General features: G+C 48.2%; 1 protein-coding gene across 1 annotated transcript in view; it reads left to right on the forward strand.

The window, feature by feature from the left end:
- Window positions 1-13,586, forward strand: part of SNX6 (sorting nexin 6) — an 85,605-nt gene that overhangs the window by 19,528 nt on the left and 52,491 nt on the right. The window contains exons 4-6 of the mRNA XM_086949295.1: window positions 4,435-4,558; window positions 7,060-7,155; window positions 7,882-7,987. Of these exons, the coding sequence (XP_086805421.1) occupies window positions 4,435-4,558; window positions 7,060-7,155; window positions 7,882-7,987 (326 nt within the window). The remainder of the gene's footprint in view (window positions 1-4,434; window positions 4,559-7,059; window positions 7,156-7,881; window positions 7,988-13,586) is intronic.

Raw genomic sequence — 13,586 nt, forward strand, 5'->3', positions numbered from 1 at the left:
ACTCCATCCCAGCTGCATTACCACGTCTGGACAAAAAGTACAAGGTGCCTGCAGACTCTCCAGTATGCCTTGTCTCCCACCCCAAGGCGGACTCCGTTGTAACTCAGGCTGCCCAGAAACGTTCGAGGAATCCAGCCACTCATCTAACCTCTCATCCAGACCAAGAGGGACGCCGATTAGATTCTATCTGCAAGAAGTTTACCATCATGGCTGCCACAATGGTCAGAGCGGCTAACTCCCTGGCCATCCTGGGGAGATATGACCGCCAAATGTGGTCTGAAATTGCGGCTTTGATTCACCAGCTCCCGGATTCCGTCCGCACCGAGGCCCAGACTATAGTCCAGGAGGGGGAAAAAATCCCTGCAGAGATTATAGATTGTCCCGTTGACATCTCGTCAACCGGATTCAGATAACTAGCTGGAGCTGCCGTTTTACGACGCCAGGGCTGGCTCAAATCAACAGCTTTTCGGCCCGAGGTGCAGGCGAAAATTCTGGACTTGCCATATGATGGGGATTCACTTTGTGGCAAGCATGTTGACGACGCTCTTGAATCCATTAAAAAGGACACAGATACTGCTCGTGCCTTAGGAAGCCTCCAGTACAGGAAAGAGCCTTTTCGAGGAGCACGTGGCAGAGGTAGCTCTTCCAATTTTCGTGGCTCCTCCCAGTATCGCTCCTATAGCGACAACAAACAAAGGTATAGCTATCAATCTCGGACTCGCCAGTCCGATTCAAGACCCTATCGGAGGAAAAATACTTACAGAGGGGGAAACACCTCCAAAAAACAGTGACTTCCCCGACAAGTGTTCTCCGACTCTGAAAATTGGAGGTCGAATCTCCCAAAACTACTCCAACTGGTCTCGTATTACCTCGGATCGTTGGGTCCTGGATGTCATCTCGAAAGGACATGTTCTCGAGTTTACAAAATTTCCACCCAGCCGTCGACCTTCTGGTCCCCCACCACCTCATTTAAAAGATCTGTTGGCTCAAGTCAAGATTATGATACAAAAAGGGGCTGTCGAAGTGGTCCCTCGAGCACAACAGGGAAGGGGCTTTTATTCCCGCTTCTTTTTAATCAAGAAGAAATCGGATGAATGGCGCCCATTCTGGACTTACGAGCCCTCAACAAATTCATCAAATCACAAACTTTCCGAATGTTGACCCTCCTGGAAATTTTGCAATACCTCAATCCCGGAGAGTTCCTCTCCACTATCGACCTCCAAGACTCATATTTCCATGTGCCAATACATTACAAACACAGGAAATATCTTCGCTTCACTGTCAGGTCGAAGCACTTCCAGTTCATGGTGTTGCCTTTCGGCCTTCGATCAGCGCCTAGAGTCTTCACGAAGATCATGGCTCCAGTCGCGGCTTTCTTGCACCTGATAGGCATTCAATTCCACCCCTATCGATTGCCTAATAAAATCTCAGACACGTCAAAAAGCAAGGCAGCATACCCAAACCTGTCTGTCACTATTTCACGTCTTAGGCCTTTCCGTGAATTAGGAGAAGCCTCATCTTCGCCCATCACAACAGAGAATATTTTTAGGAGCCTTAATCGATTCTCGTCTGGCACAGGTGTTCGTGTCCCAGGAGCGACAACTTCGCATACTCAGAATGGTTGCTTTTCTCAAACCAAAAAGTCTGTTTCTGTCCGGATCCTGAAGTCTTTTCTAGGTATGGCCTCCTCTTGCGTACATCTAATCCCACACTGCAGACTTCACATGCGAGTCATACAGGAGGAGGTGGACAAACAATGGAGACGGGTTTCGGGATCGTTCAACGACAAACTCTGCCTGACCCCCGCATTCAAACAGCTTTGGAATGGTGGGCTCACCTTCCGAATATCGCCGCGGGGCGGCCTTTCCAAGAAACACCTCCTTCACTCACCCTCACAACGGATGCTTCCTTAGAGGGTTGGGGTGCACACCTGGACGGCATGTCAGTCAAGGGGAAATGGACGACAGCTCAACGCAGATGGCATATAAATAGTCTAGAACTCTTGGCCATCTTCCTTGCCCTGAAGTCCTTCCGGATACTGACCCAGGGCCCATCACTGCTGGTGCGGACAGACAACACCACCAGCATGCACTACCTCAACAAGCAGTGAGGTACGAGGTCTCTCCTGCTTTCCAAACAGGCGCAAGAAATCTGGACTTGGGCAATCCAACATAAAGTTCACCTGACAGCAGTCCACGTGCCGGGCGTCTCTGCAGATCTCTGGCAGACAACCACGAATGGGAACTCCACCAACCCATTCTAGAATACATCTTTCGCCAGTGGGGCCAACCACAGCTGGATCTGTTTGCGACTTCAACCAATCGCAAATGCCTACACTCTGCAAGTCTGCATCCCCACAGAGTCGAGCGGGAATGCGTTTTCGATCAACTGGTCGAGCGAATTCGTCTACGCTTTTCCCCCGCTCACTCTCATCCCGCGTCTGCTGCACAGGATGAAGCTTCAACCTTGTCATGTCATTCTGATTGCGCCCAGGTGGCCACATCACCCGTGGTTCTCAGACCTCCTTCTTTTCTCCATGTGCGACCCAATACCACTTCATCCTCTGCCTCACCTGCTCACCATGAACCAAGGCCGCATTTGCCATCCGGATCCGGCATATCTTCAACTACACGCCTGGAACCTGAATACAATGAATTTGCAAGTCTAAATATTGCTCCGGAGTGCAGGGAGGTGCTGACTCGAGCACGCGCTCCCTCCACCATTAAAACATACCAACTGAAATGGAAACGGTTTGTGTCTGGTGCCACAAAGAAGCTCTTGGTCCAATGCACGCTAAGCCTGAGCAAATCCTGCCTTTTTTCTTATCCGTAGCAAAATCAGGACTTTCTCATTCCACTCTTAAAGTCATTCAGTCAGTCAGTCAAAATACTTTATTCGATTTTAGATAAAATCATAAAAAGACATACATTCCATACATGTTAAAATTTTAAAATACATTTACAAATATTGTTTCAACACAATATATTCAATAAAAAGCTGTTTAAAAGGAAATTTGTGCAAAAAGGCAAAGTCTTTTTGGCAGCGATTTCCCGCTTTCGTCATGATGGCACCACATCTCTGTATTCCTCTCGGATCATTCGACAGTTTTTTAAAGGCCTTTTTCGACTATATCCACCAATTTGTCGTTCTCCGCCTCCATGGCGCTTAAACCTGGTTTTATCTCAACTCCTATTACCTCCTTTTGAGCCAATCCATTCAGCAGATTTGAAATTTCTCACGTGGAAGGTTGCCCTTCTACTCGCACTGACGTCATCAAGGCGAGTAAGTGATATCCAAGCATTTATGATCCAACCTCCATTTCTCCAATTCTCCAAGGACACTGTTACCTTGCGTACGAATCCAAAATTTATTCCCAGGGTGCCCTCGGATTTCCATCTGAATGAGCCAGTAGTTCTCAGAACTTTCTTCCCAAGTCCTCAGTCTCCGGCTGAGCGTTCGTTACATTCTTTGGACTTAAACCGCTGCCTGAAATCAGACCAGAATTCAGACCAGCTCTTTGTGGCCTATGGCCGAATATGCAAAGGTAAGTAGCTTGATCTTCCCGTTGATTCAGTCTCTCAGCATGGACCATCTTTTCTGAATTCTCTGGTGTGCAAACTCCCTTTGGGCCTGCTTGCCTTTGTTTTTGAAAGACCTCTTTCTGCTCATGTATGCTTTGTCTCCTCTTCTTCTCGTACAGTTTATTCCTCTTTACTTGAATCAGATGGCATACTTTTAACTTTAAATGTGGCATTATGGTAGGGGCGATCAGTGCAATGTAAGATGTCCAGCTTATAGGCCAAGAGTGATAGAAGCCATGCACTTAATGTGAACTGAACTCTCTAACATCCCACTCTCCCCTCGCTGCTTGTTTGACTGAATAGAGGCTGGTGGCGTGTAAAGCCTTTGTAACTGTTTGGGACCTGTATTACCCAGAGTTCGACGCGTAGTCTAGAACAGCCATTCCTGTATGCCCCAGAGATGTAAACCCTCTGAATAAACAATTCTAGTTCAAGCAATTACGTTTTCTACTAGTTAGCGAGAGGTATGCTGCTGGGAAATACAAGAGGATCAATTGGGGTGTTTTTTTGGCACTATGTTATACTTTTTCTGTTTCCATTAGATCAATGATTAGTCCTCTGAAGTGACGTTAAAGGTTTTAGTATCCTATTCAGCTCTGTGAGGACAGATGCTTATAGTAAGTGTGGCTGGGCAAGGAATTTCATGTGTCCGGTACTTGACTGCAATATCCAACCATTACACAGGGCAGCACTTGAAATGTAAGCAAAGCCAGCCTACAATGTGGATAACACGCTAACCTTTCAGATGAGCTGCACTTCTGACTTTAAATGTGTCTGTAGTGATCACTGTGGTGGGCACTCGTTCTGCACGTGTTTGCTGATGCTCCATCTTTGTTCACTGCCTTGTTTGTAGGGAGTACTTGGCAATATTTAAGAAGACTGTGGCAATGCACGAAGTGTTCCTATGCAGAGTTGCAGCTCATCCGATTCTAAGAAAGGACTTAAATTTCCATGTGTTCTTGGAGTACAACCAGGATGTAAGTACTGGCCCTTCCTGTAACTGGGCTTGGTTGTCTAAAATGTCCAATAATGGCAATGATTGTATATTGATCTGGAACCGACGTCTGAACTATTGCTGCTTTGTGTACAATATCACACTAGTAGGAGGCTGTTGGAAAGTGCATCTATCATGTGTCTGTTTTTTGTAAGTGGATGTGCTGGCATGTTGTAATCTAGAAAAAACGGCTAAACAGCTGCGCGTGTGTGTGAGTCCCTGCATAGTAACAAATAGTCCAATCCAATGTCCTATGTAACCTGCTAGTAAGGCTGTAGTAAAACAGCACAGAAGGTGCACCAGTGTCATGAAAGTGGGGAAATGAATGATGCGCTTCAAGGGGACCTCACGCAATCCACTTGCCGGACTTTAAAAGTACGGCTGGAGCGGCTTTGCCGACTGCTACAAGCACAAAAAGAAGCCATTTTTGAGGCATTGAAAAACCTACTTTTAGATATTGAATAAGGCGCCTAGTGCTTTGGAGACCTCTGATCTGGGAGCGTAATGCAAATGAGAAAACATGGCCAGGGTTGGGCTTGGCATCTCCCTCCTGTGAATAGAATAGAAAATGTGCTTCACTGTGTCCCTTTCGATCTTTCACTGCTGTAAAGAGGCCACATTTTCATATGTTGGCCCTGGGAAGGTCCAGGTAAATAATCTGTGCCATGTTTTGTTACTTAGCAAACTTCTTGTTCAGTGTTTGCACAGCATTTTTATTTTCCAAGTATTGCCAAGAAATGAAGCGGTCTCTGTCTTGCTGAAGCCTGGATTGTCATCATACCAGTTCTCCTAGGTGGTGCCCCTTCCCCTTGACTGCAAGTAACTCGCCTGCTCTGCTGGTTAACTGTGTAATACCTTTCTGGGCAAAACAAAGAAGCTTGGCTTGCCAGCATATCCATCAGGAAAGTGTGAGCCACAGTTCGTTCTCTTGGGTTATGAAGGATGTGCAGTGAAAATCAACGGATACATGAAAAGAAGACAGTTGATCCCACTGAACAGGACACCAGCCGAACGGTCACCCATGCTCTTATCACAAGTAAACTTGATTACAAAAACACCCTCTACTTAGGAATCCCCACCCATGTGCTATACTGACTCCAAACCACCCAGAACAGATGTATGACGTTACAACGCATGCTTTTACCACGCATGCTGTTACAGCGCAGGTTTTACCACGCATACCATTACAACGCATTACACTTGAGGGTGCTGGATAGTGAATAGTTTAATTTACTATTCCAACTCCAGTCCCCATGGATACTAGGGAAGTTTTGGATAGTAAATTAAACATTCCTTATCCTAGAGCGCCCCCAGTGTAATGTGTTGTAATGGTTTTCGTTGTAAAACCTGCGTTGTAACAGCACTGCGTGGTGAAAGTTGCGTTGTAAAGGATGTTCCCCACCCAGAACGCCTCCGGCATACTCATCCTGAACATTCCGCAAAATACCCAAATCTCTGCACACCTCAACAACCTCCACACGCTCCCAGACCAGGAAAGATATATGTTCAAGCTACTCACCCACACCTGCAAACCTCTCCACAACACCGGTCCAGCTTACCTCAACCACCGTTTCAACTTCTACCAGCCCACGAGACACCCTTGTTCTACATCCCAGTCAAAAGTAAACACTGCCCTTGCATCAAGAAGACAAGAAGCAAGGATGCTCCTTCTCATACCTTGCAGCCAAGACCTTGAACGACCTCCTGATGTACTTCAGAACCTCCCCCTCCCGCATGGATTTCAGAAGACATATCTCTTCCTGATGAAACGGGCATGATCTCCTTCTCCTCCCTCACGCCTGCCTTACTCAGCGCCTGGATACCCTACTGGGTTACTATCCGTGCTCTACAAATTCACATAACATACCTATTTTAGCAGTGGGCATGTTCTTGAAATCTTCTAATCGTTGATCTGCAGCATAGGTTCATCCTGTGGTTCTAGTTAAGGCTCTGCCCTTCTTTCCACTAGACCGATTTAGCCCCCAGGTTTAGAGAATATTCTGCTGTTCCTATAATAACGGAGAAGATCGCTTCCTTTTTAAATTGGCTTTTCTAGTTGGATAAGTGAACATTTGTTGCAGGCCTTTGACCCCAACAGTCTATTGGACTCACCCCAATGGTTTTATTTTTTTAAGCCATACAAGGTTTCTCAGATGTGGGCATCATGGATTTTAAGAGCTAGTCTTGTAGATTCCTGTCCTTCTAATCAGTTTTATAATTTGAGGGTTTGACAGGAGCCAGTGCTGGTGTTTGTTGTCGAAGGTATGTCTACAGATTGGTCATTTAAGCCTCCTTGCTTGTGGCACTAGGGCTGATGCCTTGCCCTCTGCCACAAGAGTTCTTTCAATGTAGGATTCTGGTGGTTATATTTCTGTTTAAGTGATGTGACAATATTCCTTTCAAAACCCTTCTGCAACAAATGCAACCTGCCACTTTGTGCCCTTAACAGTTTTACAGTCTGAGGTTTCCCTTTGCTTCTTTCAGTTGAGTGTTCGTGGGAAAAACAAGAAAGAGAAGTTTGAGGACTTCTTCAAGAACATGGTGAAGTCTGCGGATGGAGTCATTGTTTCCTCCACGAAGGTGAGGTGGGCTTCTGAGGCAAGGTGCCCTGTCCTGGGATCCCCATGAAAATGAGTCCCCGGCCACACTTTCCCCATAGCCTTTCAATGCAGTTGAGTCGCCGTTGTTATGCTCCCATGCTTGGCTTTTAGCATGTATCTAAACCTGCTCATTCATACAGGAGAGATGTTCATAGAGCAGATGGTGTAGTGGCTGTAAATCCAGGTGTGACGAAGCTGTGCAAGGTGGACATCAGCTTCCTTTGATATTGCCCTCTTGCTTTCATGATCTATTGTCAGTAATGCTTTGGTTTAGTGAACAGGACAAAGGATGGCGGAGAACCTCCATAAATCGGCACCTTTGTAAGAACTAGTATAGAGCATAAACTTTCTGCTGTATACAACAATTCATTACTTCCCTTTGTGGTTCTAGTCACAGAGTTAATCCGTTAAATGACTGCACCAAAAAAATAGTTTGGATTCATCCTGCCAGATTTGTTTGAGACCCAGGATTTGACTCCCTGTGACAAGGAGGATTGGAGTCTAGAAAGTATTTGTTGGGGGAGGAAGGATTATTCTGCTTCGAAGACTTGATGGGTGGGAATGGCAATAAATACAAGGTGATTCTAGGCCTGCCTCAGAATGATGTTCCATACAGAAGAAACGTGGGAGGGTTTAAAGCACTCTTCATACTCTGGCCTGAAATCGCAATGGTGCCTCTGTCCTTATGTTTCTTCTTGTCCTTTAGGACGTCGATGATTTTTTTGAACACGAAAGAAACTTCCTGGTTGAATATCACAACCGAGTGAAGGACGCATCCATGAAATCTGATAAAATGACCCGGTCACACAAAAGTAAGTAATGTGTACAAGATACAAATGTAGAATGGACATGGAAATCCCATTCCAGCGGTTCTCGCGCACTGGCCTTGAGGGGGTTGTCTCATTCAGTGCCTGTGGAGCTCAGCCTACAGTTTAGTAACTTTGTGCCTATTTTAAGGTTCTTTATGGCTGAAAACACACGGTTTGTGATAGCAGAACCTGAAGCCCTTTTGGCGCAACTTACAGTCCCGCCTCCTTTTTAGGTCTGACGCTTTAATATTACTAAAATTATACATTCAGTTTACTTATAAATGCTTTCAGCCGCCCTCTTCATCCATCATTCACTTTTTTAATTCTGCCCACCACTGCGCACAGTATGGGTCCGCCCACTTCAGCCATTGGATAACATACCTGTGAGTGACAGTCTCCCCTTTTATAAGTAGTGGAGTGAGTGTGTGTGTGTGACCCCAGCTGCTTCCTAAACAATAAAGATTTACAAAAAAAATGACAAAACCACCATTGACAAACCCACCATTGACAAACCCAAAAGGCTGACAGCCAATGTTAGACCTGTTGGTTTTGCCTCTGGTTTGTTGTTGTTGGTATCTGAACCAGCCTCTGAGTGTGCAGGGTTAAAGGAATTGATGTGAAAGAGACACGTTAGTGATAGATTCCTTACCTTAGAATATCCCCAGGCGTCAGACTGGATCCGGAAAATTTTGCGTAGCAATACCCCTGCGCGCCGGCAGGCGTCGTCCACGGCTCTGCGTCGTTAGCGCCGGAATGACGTCGTCTGAGTACTTAGACGCCGCCCATGCCCGCTGACGTCAGTTCTTCTTTTTTCCGCGCCAGCTAGCGCAGATCCGGAGAAGCTCTACCCCTTAGTCTTTTTTGATTAAACTTTTTGATCATTTCTCTACTCGAGTCTTCGACTCCAACGGTGCCGGTAGGGATGCCCGGGTTTAAACCCTGTTCCAAGTGCGACCGACTGATGTCGGTTACCGACCCCCATCGCCGCTGCCTCAAGTGTTTAGGCCTCGACCACGACGACCGCACCTGCTCCGACTGCCGGGCCCTGATATCTAAAGCTAGGCGGGAGCGGTCCCGCAAGCGACTAGAACTCCGGCAGTCGGCCCGCGCCGCTCCAGGTCCCGGTTATTGTAGAGTAGGGTCTGCAATCCTATGGTCACCCCAGATTTTTGCTTTTTGCTTCACTGGTTTCTGACTTTCCCTGGCTGTGGGCCTGCTAATCAGACCCACAGCCTAGCTGTTCTCTCTCTAAATTGACATCCATGTACTTTAGGTGCATTTACCAATTGGTATTGGGTCACTCCTGTACGTCCTTGTACAGTGTACCATAGGTACCCAGGGCATAAGTGCACCCAAGGCCTACCAGGGGCTGCAGCATGTATTATGCCACCCCTGGCTGGCCATCCAAATCTGACCCAACTGGCTGATCAATCAGCTGGGGCAAGGTGGTGTAATCACCCTTTGCTTTAGATATAGTATACCTATATCTAACCCTAAAATGGGCACATATCCTCCTATAAGTCACTCCTATGGCAGGCCTTAACAATCCTGGAGGCAGAGTGCTTGGAATTATGTGAGATGGTGCTCTAGCATGAGCTGAGCCTGTCTGCAGCTTTCGGAACCAAGTCCTTTAGCTGTTTCCATTATAACGCTATACCATATACTCTTAAGTGCATTATAATCCTCGCTGTTATTGCTAACTTTGGCATAGCATTATCAAAACATGTCGAGTAAGGTGTCATACGAATTGGAATACTACCCCCTCACCAATTCTGGCGACGGGGGTAGCATTCCACCCTTTTAAAGGGACACGACATGTATGTAACTGTGAACCCCGGTTAAAGTTAACTCGAGCCTCAGCATCACAAAATGGATGCTGCCACCACAGACACGAGGATTTTGGGTATTGGGTAGGACAGGCCTGAAAGGAATGAGACATGCCTGGGGCACACAAGGTGTCCCTGTGCATACCCCGGTTCAAACCAGTTGCTGGGGCACTCCAGCCCCAGCTCTGGCAGGAAACTGGGCAAAGGATAGGGGGTGTAACCACCCCCCCTTCCTGCTCCCACCCATAGGAGGGACCTAGTCATAGTACAGCCCCCTTTAGGTGAATAAAGGTAGTAGCTGGTCCCATTCCAAATTAGATTATCCTGAATTGAATCTACAAGAAGAAACTCTGGACTTCGACGCTCTGCTCCACAGAAGACTGAAGAAATCTCCCTTGTGGCCAAGGAGTGACCACCCTGCACAAGCAGGCACCATCAAGCGTTCCAGCGGTTCACTTTGTCGTCTTCCTTGGTGGATCCAGACTTCAGAGCCCGACGAGACCCGGACTTCCAGATCTCTCCGACCTCAACTCGCATCTGCAGCACAGCTGAGATCCGTGGGTGCGACGAGACACGTGGGACCGGCCATCTTGAAGAAACTGCACTTCGCTTCCAGCACGACTTCAGAGGCATCCTCGACGAAGTGCTTAGGGGATTGAGAAGCCCCAGCCCCGAGCAGCTCCTGCACAGAAGATCAGCCCTCCGTCATCCACGAGATCTGCGTGGGGCCCTTTTGCTTGATTGCTGCTCGATGCGTTGTCTGGTCACTTGCCGGCTGGCTAGTGGCCTCCTAGAAGACGAACCTTGAAATCTACACCGCTGGTCTGGTTGCTCCAGACTGGCCCTTGCTTCCCTGCAAAGGAGAAGCACCCCGGACCCTCCTGGTCTGCACCAGACGCCGATTCCACTCACCGCGTGGGTTGCCTTTGCCAAGGCCTGTTGACGCCGAATCCGGAACCAACACCGCCGGCAGCGAGAGCCTGCGTGGGACAGCTCGTGCCTCCATCCTGGTCGTCGAAGACACCTCCTGGTCCACGTGGCTGCAGAGTCAAGCGTCCACTCTTCACCTGATCGTGACGACAGCATCTGGTTCCTTCCTGGTTCCACTCCAGTCACTGGCTAGTGACTGTGAACATTGTCCCCTCTGCTTTCAGGTCTTCATCTTCCTTGATCCACCCTTGGATCACTCCGGACAGCTTCCTTCTGGTCGCCTGCAGCATCTTTCTTCAAGGCTCCATAGACTTCAACGCGGAAACCCGACACACTTGACAAGAGCATTTCGGTGCTCATGGGTAGATTGACTCTCCTAGTGTCTAGATTTCCAGTCGTTTTAGTCCTACCTAGTCGGAACTGTCTAATACTTACCATTTCATAAATTGTACTGTCCATTGACTTTGTTCCGCATCTCGCGTGTGAGTTCACACTCTGCACATGCGTCCCGTGGGCCTCCTATTACTTACCTAAGGTTAGGGTAGTGTAGTCCCAGCGATCCTACAGCCTCTGGACAGCTCCATTCCTTCTATTGACTTTCTCAGCCCACTTACTTAGTATATGGTTTGACGTGCCCCTAGGGCACCATTGTAATTCGTGCAACTTAAACGTATTTTACTTAAGTCTTGTCATGTGCTTAGCCTTCTGATCTCATAAAGAGCTCAAAGGGGTTTGTTATTAATAAATATCTTGTTTATTTTTATAACAACCTGTGTGGTGTCCTTTCACTTGGTATTCAAGGGGTTATATGTGGTAAAACAGCTGGCTTCACATGCCAAGAGTTTAGCCTAAGACTGCTTTGTCCATGCTACCATTAGGATAGCTGGTCTATAAGGTTGACTTGCAACCAATCACCATAAGGGTTGTTTGGACTGATACAAGGTGATCACTAGAACTAGTGAGCATCATATATCAGGCCAACTTCTCACACCGGTCCCACAGGAGGTCGAGGGAGAGGTCGCGGGGTCGAAGCCCTCGCTGCTCCAGGAGTGGACATCGGTCGTCAGGATCCAAGTCCTCAGGTAAGAGGCATGAGAGGTCGGAGAGACGTCATCGTTTCTCGGACCCACCCTGATGCTCGCACGATGCGGCCGGGGGTTCGGGTGACACCACCCACGCAGCTCCGACGGAGTCGCAGTCGTCGCCACCTGCCCTACACCTTTGGATCCCTGGGCAAGACGCGACGCCTGAGGAGGTCGAGCGGTACCTCATGGCCATGAGGTTCCTCCCTCCTCAGCCGGGTTCCGTGGCGCCTCAGGGCCCAGCGGCCCCGGCTGGAGGGCCTAGCGAGTCAGGTGCTTCGGCTCCGACACAGTCGGGTGCTTCGGCCTCAACGCCGCCGGCTACTTCGATCCCCCGCAGGCCCTCTCGATATCCGCTTCCGGATCCGGGTCGTTGCCGGTCGACCTCACGACCTCACCGGTGCCGGCCCGGCGGGTGTCACCCCCGGCGCCTGCTATGGGTGTCATCCCTGATCCTACCCTCGGTCTGGTTCCGGCGCCGGAGCGGCGCCGATGGGCTCCTCTACCGACGGCCTTTGGAGATTTCGATTTTCATGAACAGGACCCATCTGTTGACCCTGAACTACAGGAGATGGGTGACGAGGGTGATTGGGAGGAGTCTGAGGACCCTCTGGCACGGGTGTGCCGGTCTCCACAGGACTGGAAATATGAGCTTGGGGAGGCCAGTGGACTGGACACTTCGCCAGACACTGGATTTGTCTCCCCTCCCACCGTGGCTACGGCGGGGGCTGCTTATAGTGTAGTGTTGACGCGGGCGGCCAAGGCCTTAAACCTTGAGCTCCCTGTCGCCGCCGTGAGGACTAACCTCCTCACTGAGGTTCCTAAACCGCAGGCAAGCTCCAATGAGCTTGAGATCAAAAGAGAGAGCAAGGGATATTTTCACTCGGAAGTGAAAAGAGATACCTCCTTTTCCCCTGATAGGAATATTTATGCAAACAAAAGAAGGAGTATCCCCTACGTCAAGTTTTTGAAGAAAAACTTTCGGAGGGTGAGTTGTTTGGCAAAAAAAGGAAAAAGTCAACCTTTTTGTTAGGAAACCCCTCACTCACCACCTAGTGGTGACTTGCTTCATCATCGGGGTCCACCCTGGTGACCTAGCGTCACCAGGATGTGCTTCGACACCTGTGTTACAGTGGAGCAGGTTGTGACTGTATGTGCAAAAAAAGGTGTTAAAAATTGTCCTGGTTTAACTAAAATCAAATTTTATTTTTAAAGTAATCAGAACAATGTTAAAAATTGCTGGCGAGATACTGGTTGGTGAGTTACGGCCAAGGTATCTCTATATGTGTCTGTGTGGCTTGGTCGACATGTTTCTACCATCAGGGCAGTAGCCCGGTATTCTTCAGGACCAAAAACAGGTGGATGGGAGGTGTGTGCCCCCTAGAAGGTACACCCTATCCTGATCCCCTGTAAACCAACTGGAAAAATAACCAGTGGTAGATGTGCTCTTTTAAAATAAAGAGAGCCGTCTGGTTACAAAAAGGAAAAGAGACCTGTAGGAGAAAGCAAAAAAGTACTGATTTCAGTTGAATATCTATACTTTCCTGTTACGTCGTGAAGTGTCTCTCTGATATGACTAATCATGCCAAGGGGAAGTGCCCTCCGAGTGATCAAGTATCGTGTTCAATACGGGTGGTTGGCAGGGAAGTATTATCCGAGTATGCACTCTTATCAATAGGTGCTCGTGTTTGCCATGCAATATATATTTGCTGCCTTCATAAAGATTTACGGGCATGCACTTCATTTCAAATGCATGCATACATG

This window comes from Lissotriton vulgaris, unplaced genomic scaffold (assembly GCF_964263255.1).
Source record: "Lissotriton vulgaris unplaced genomic scaffold, aLisVul1.2 SCAFFOLD_2305, whole genome shotgun sequence".
Classification (NCBI taxonomy): Eukaryota; Metazoa; Chordata; class Amphibia; order Caudata; family Salamandridae; genus Lissotriton; species Lissotriton vulgaris.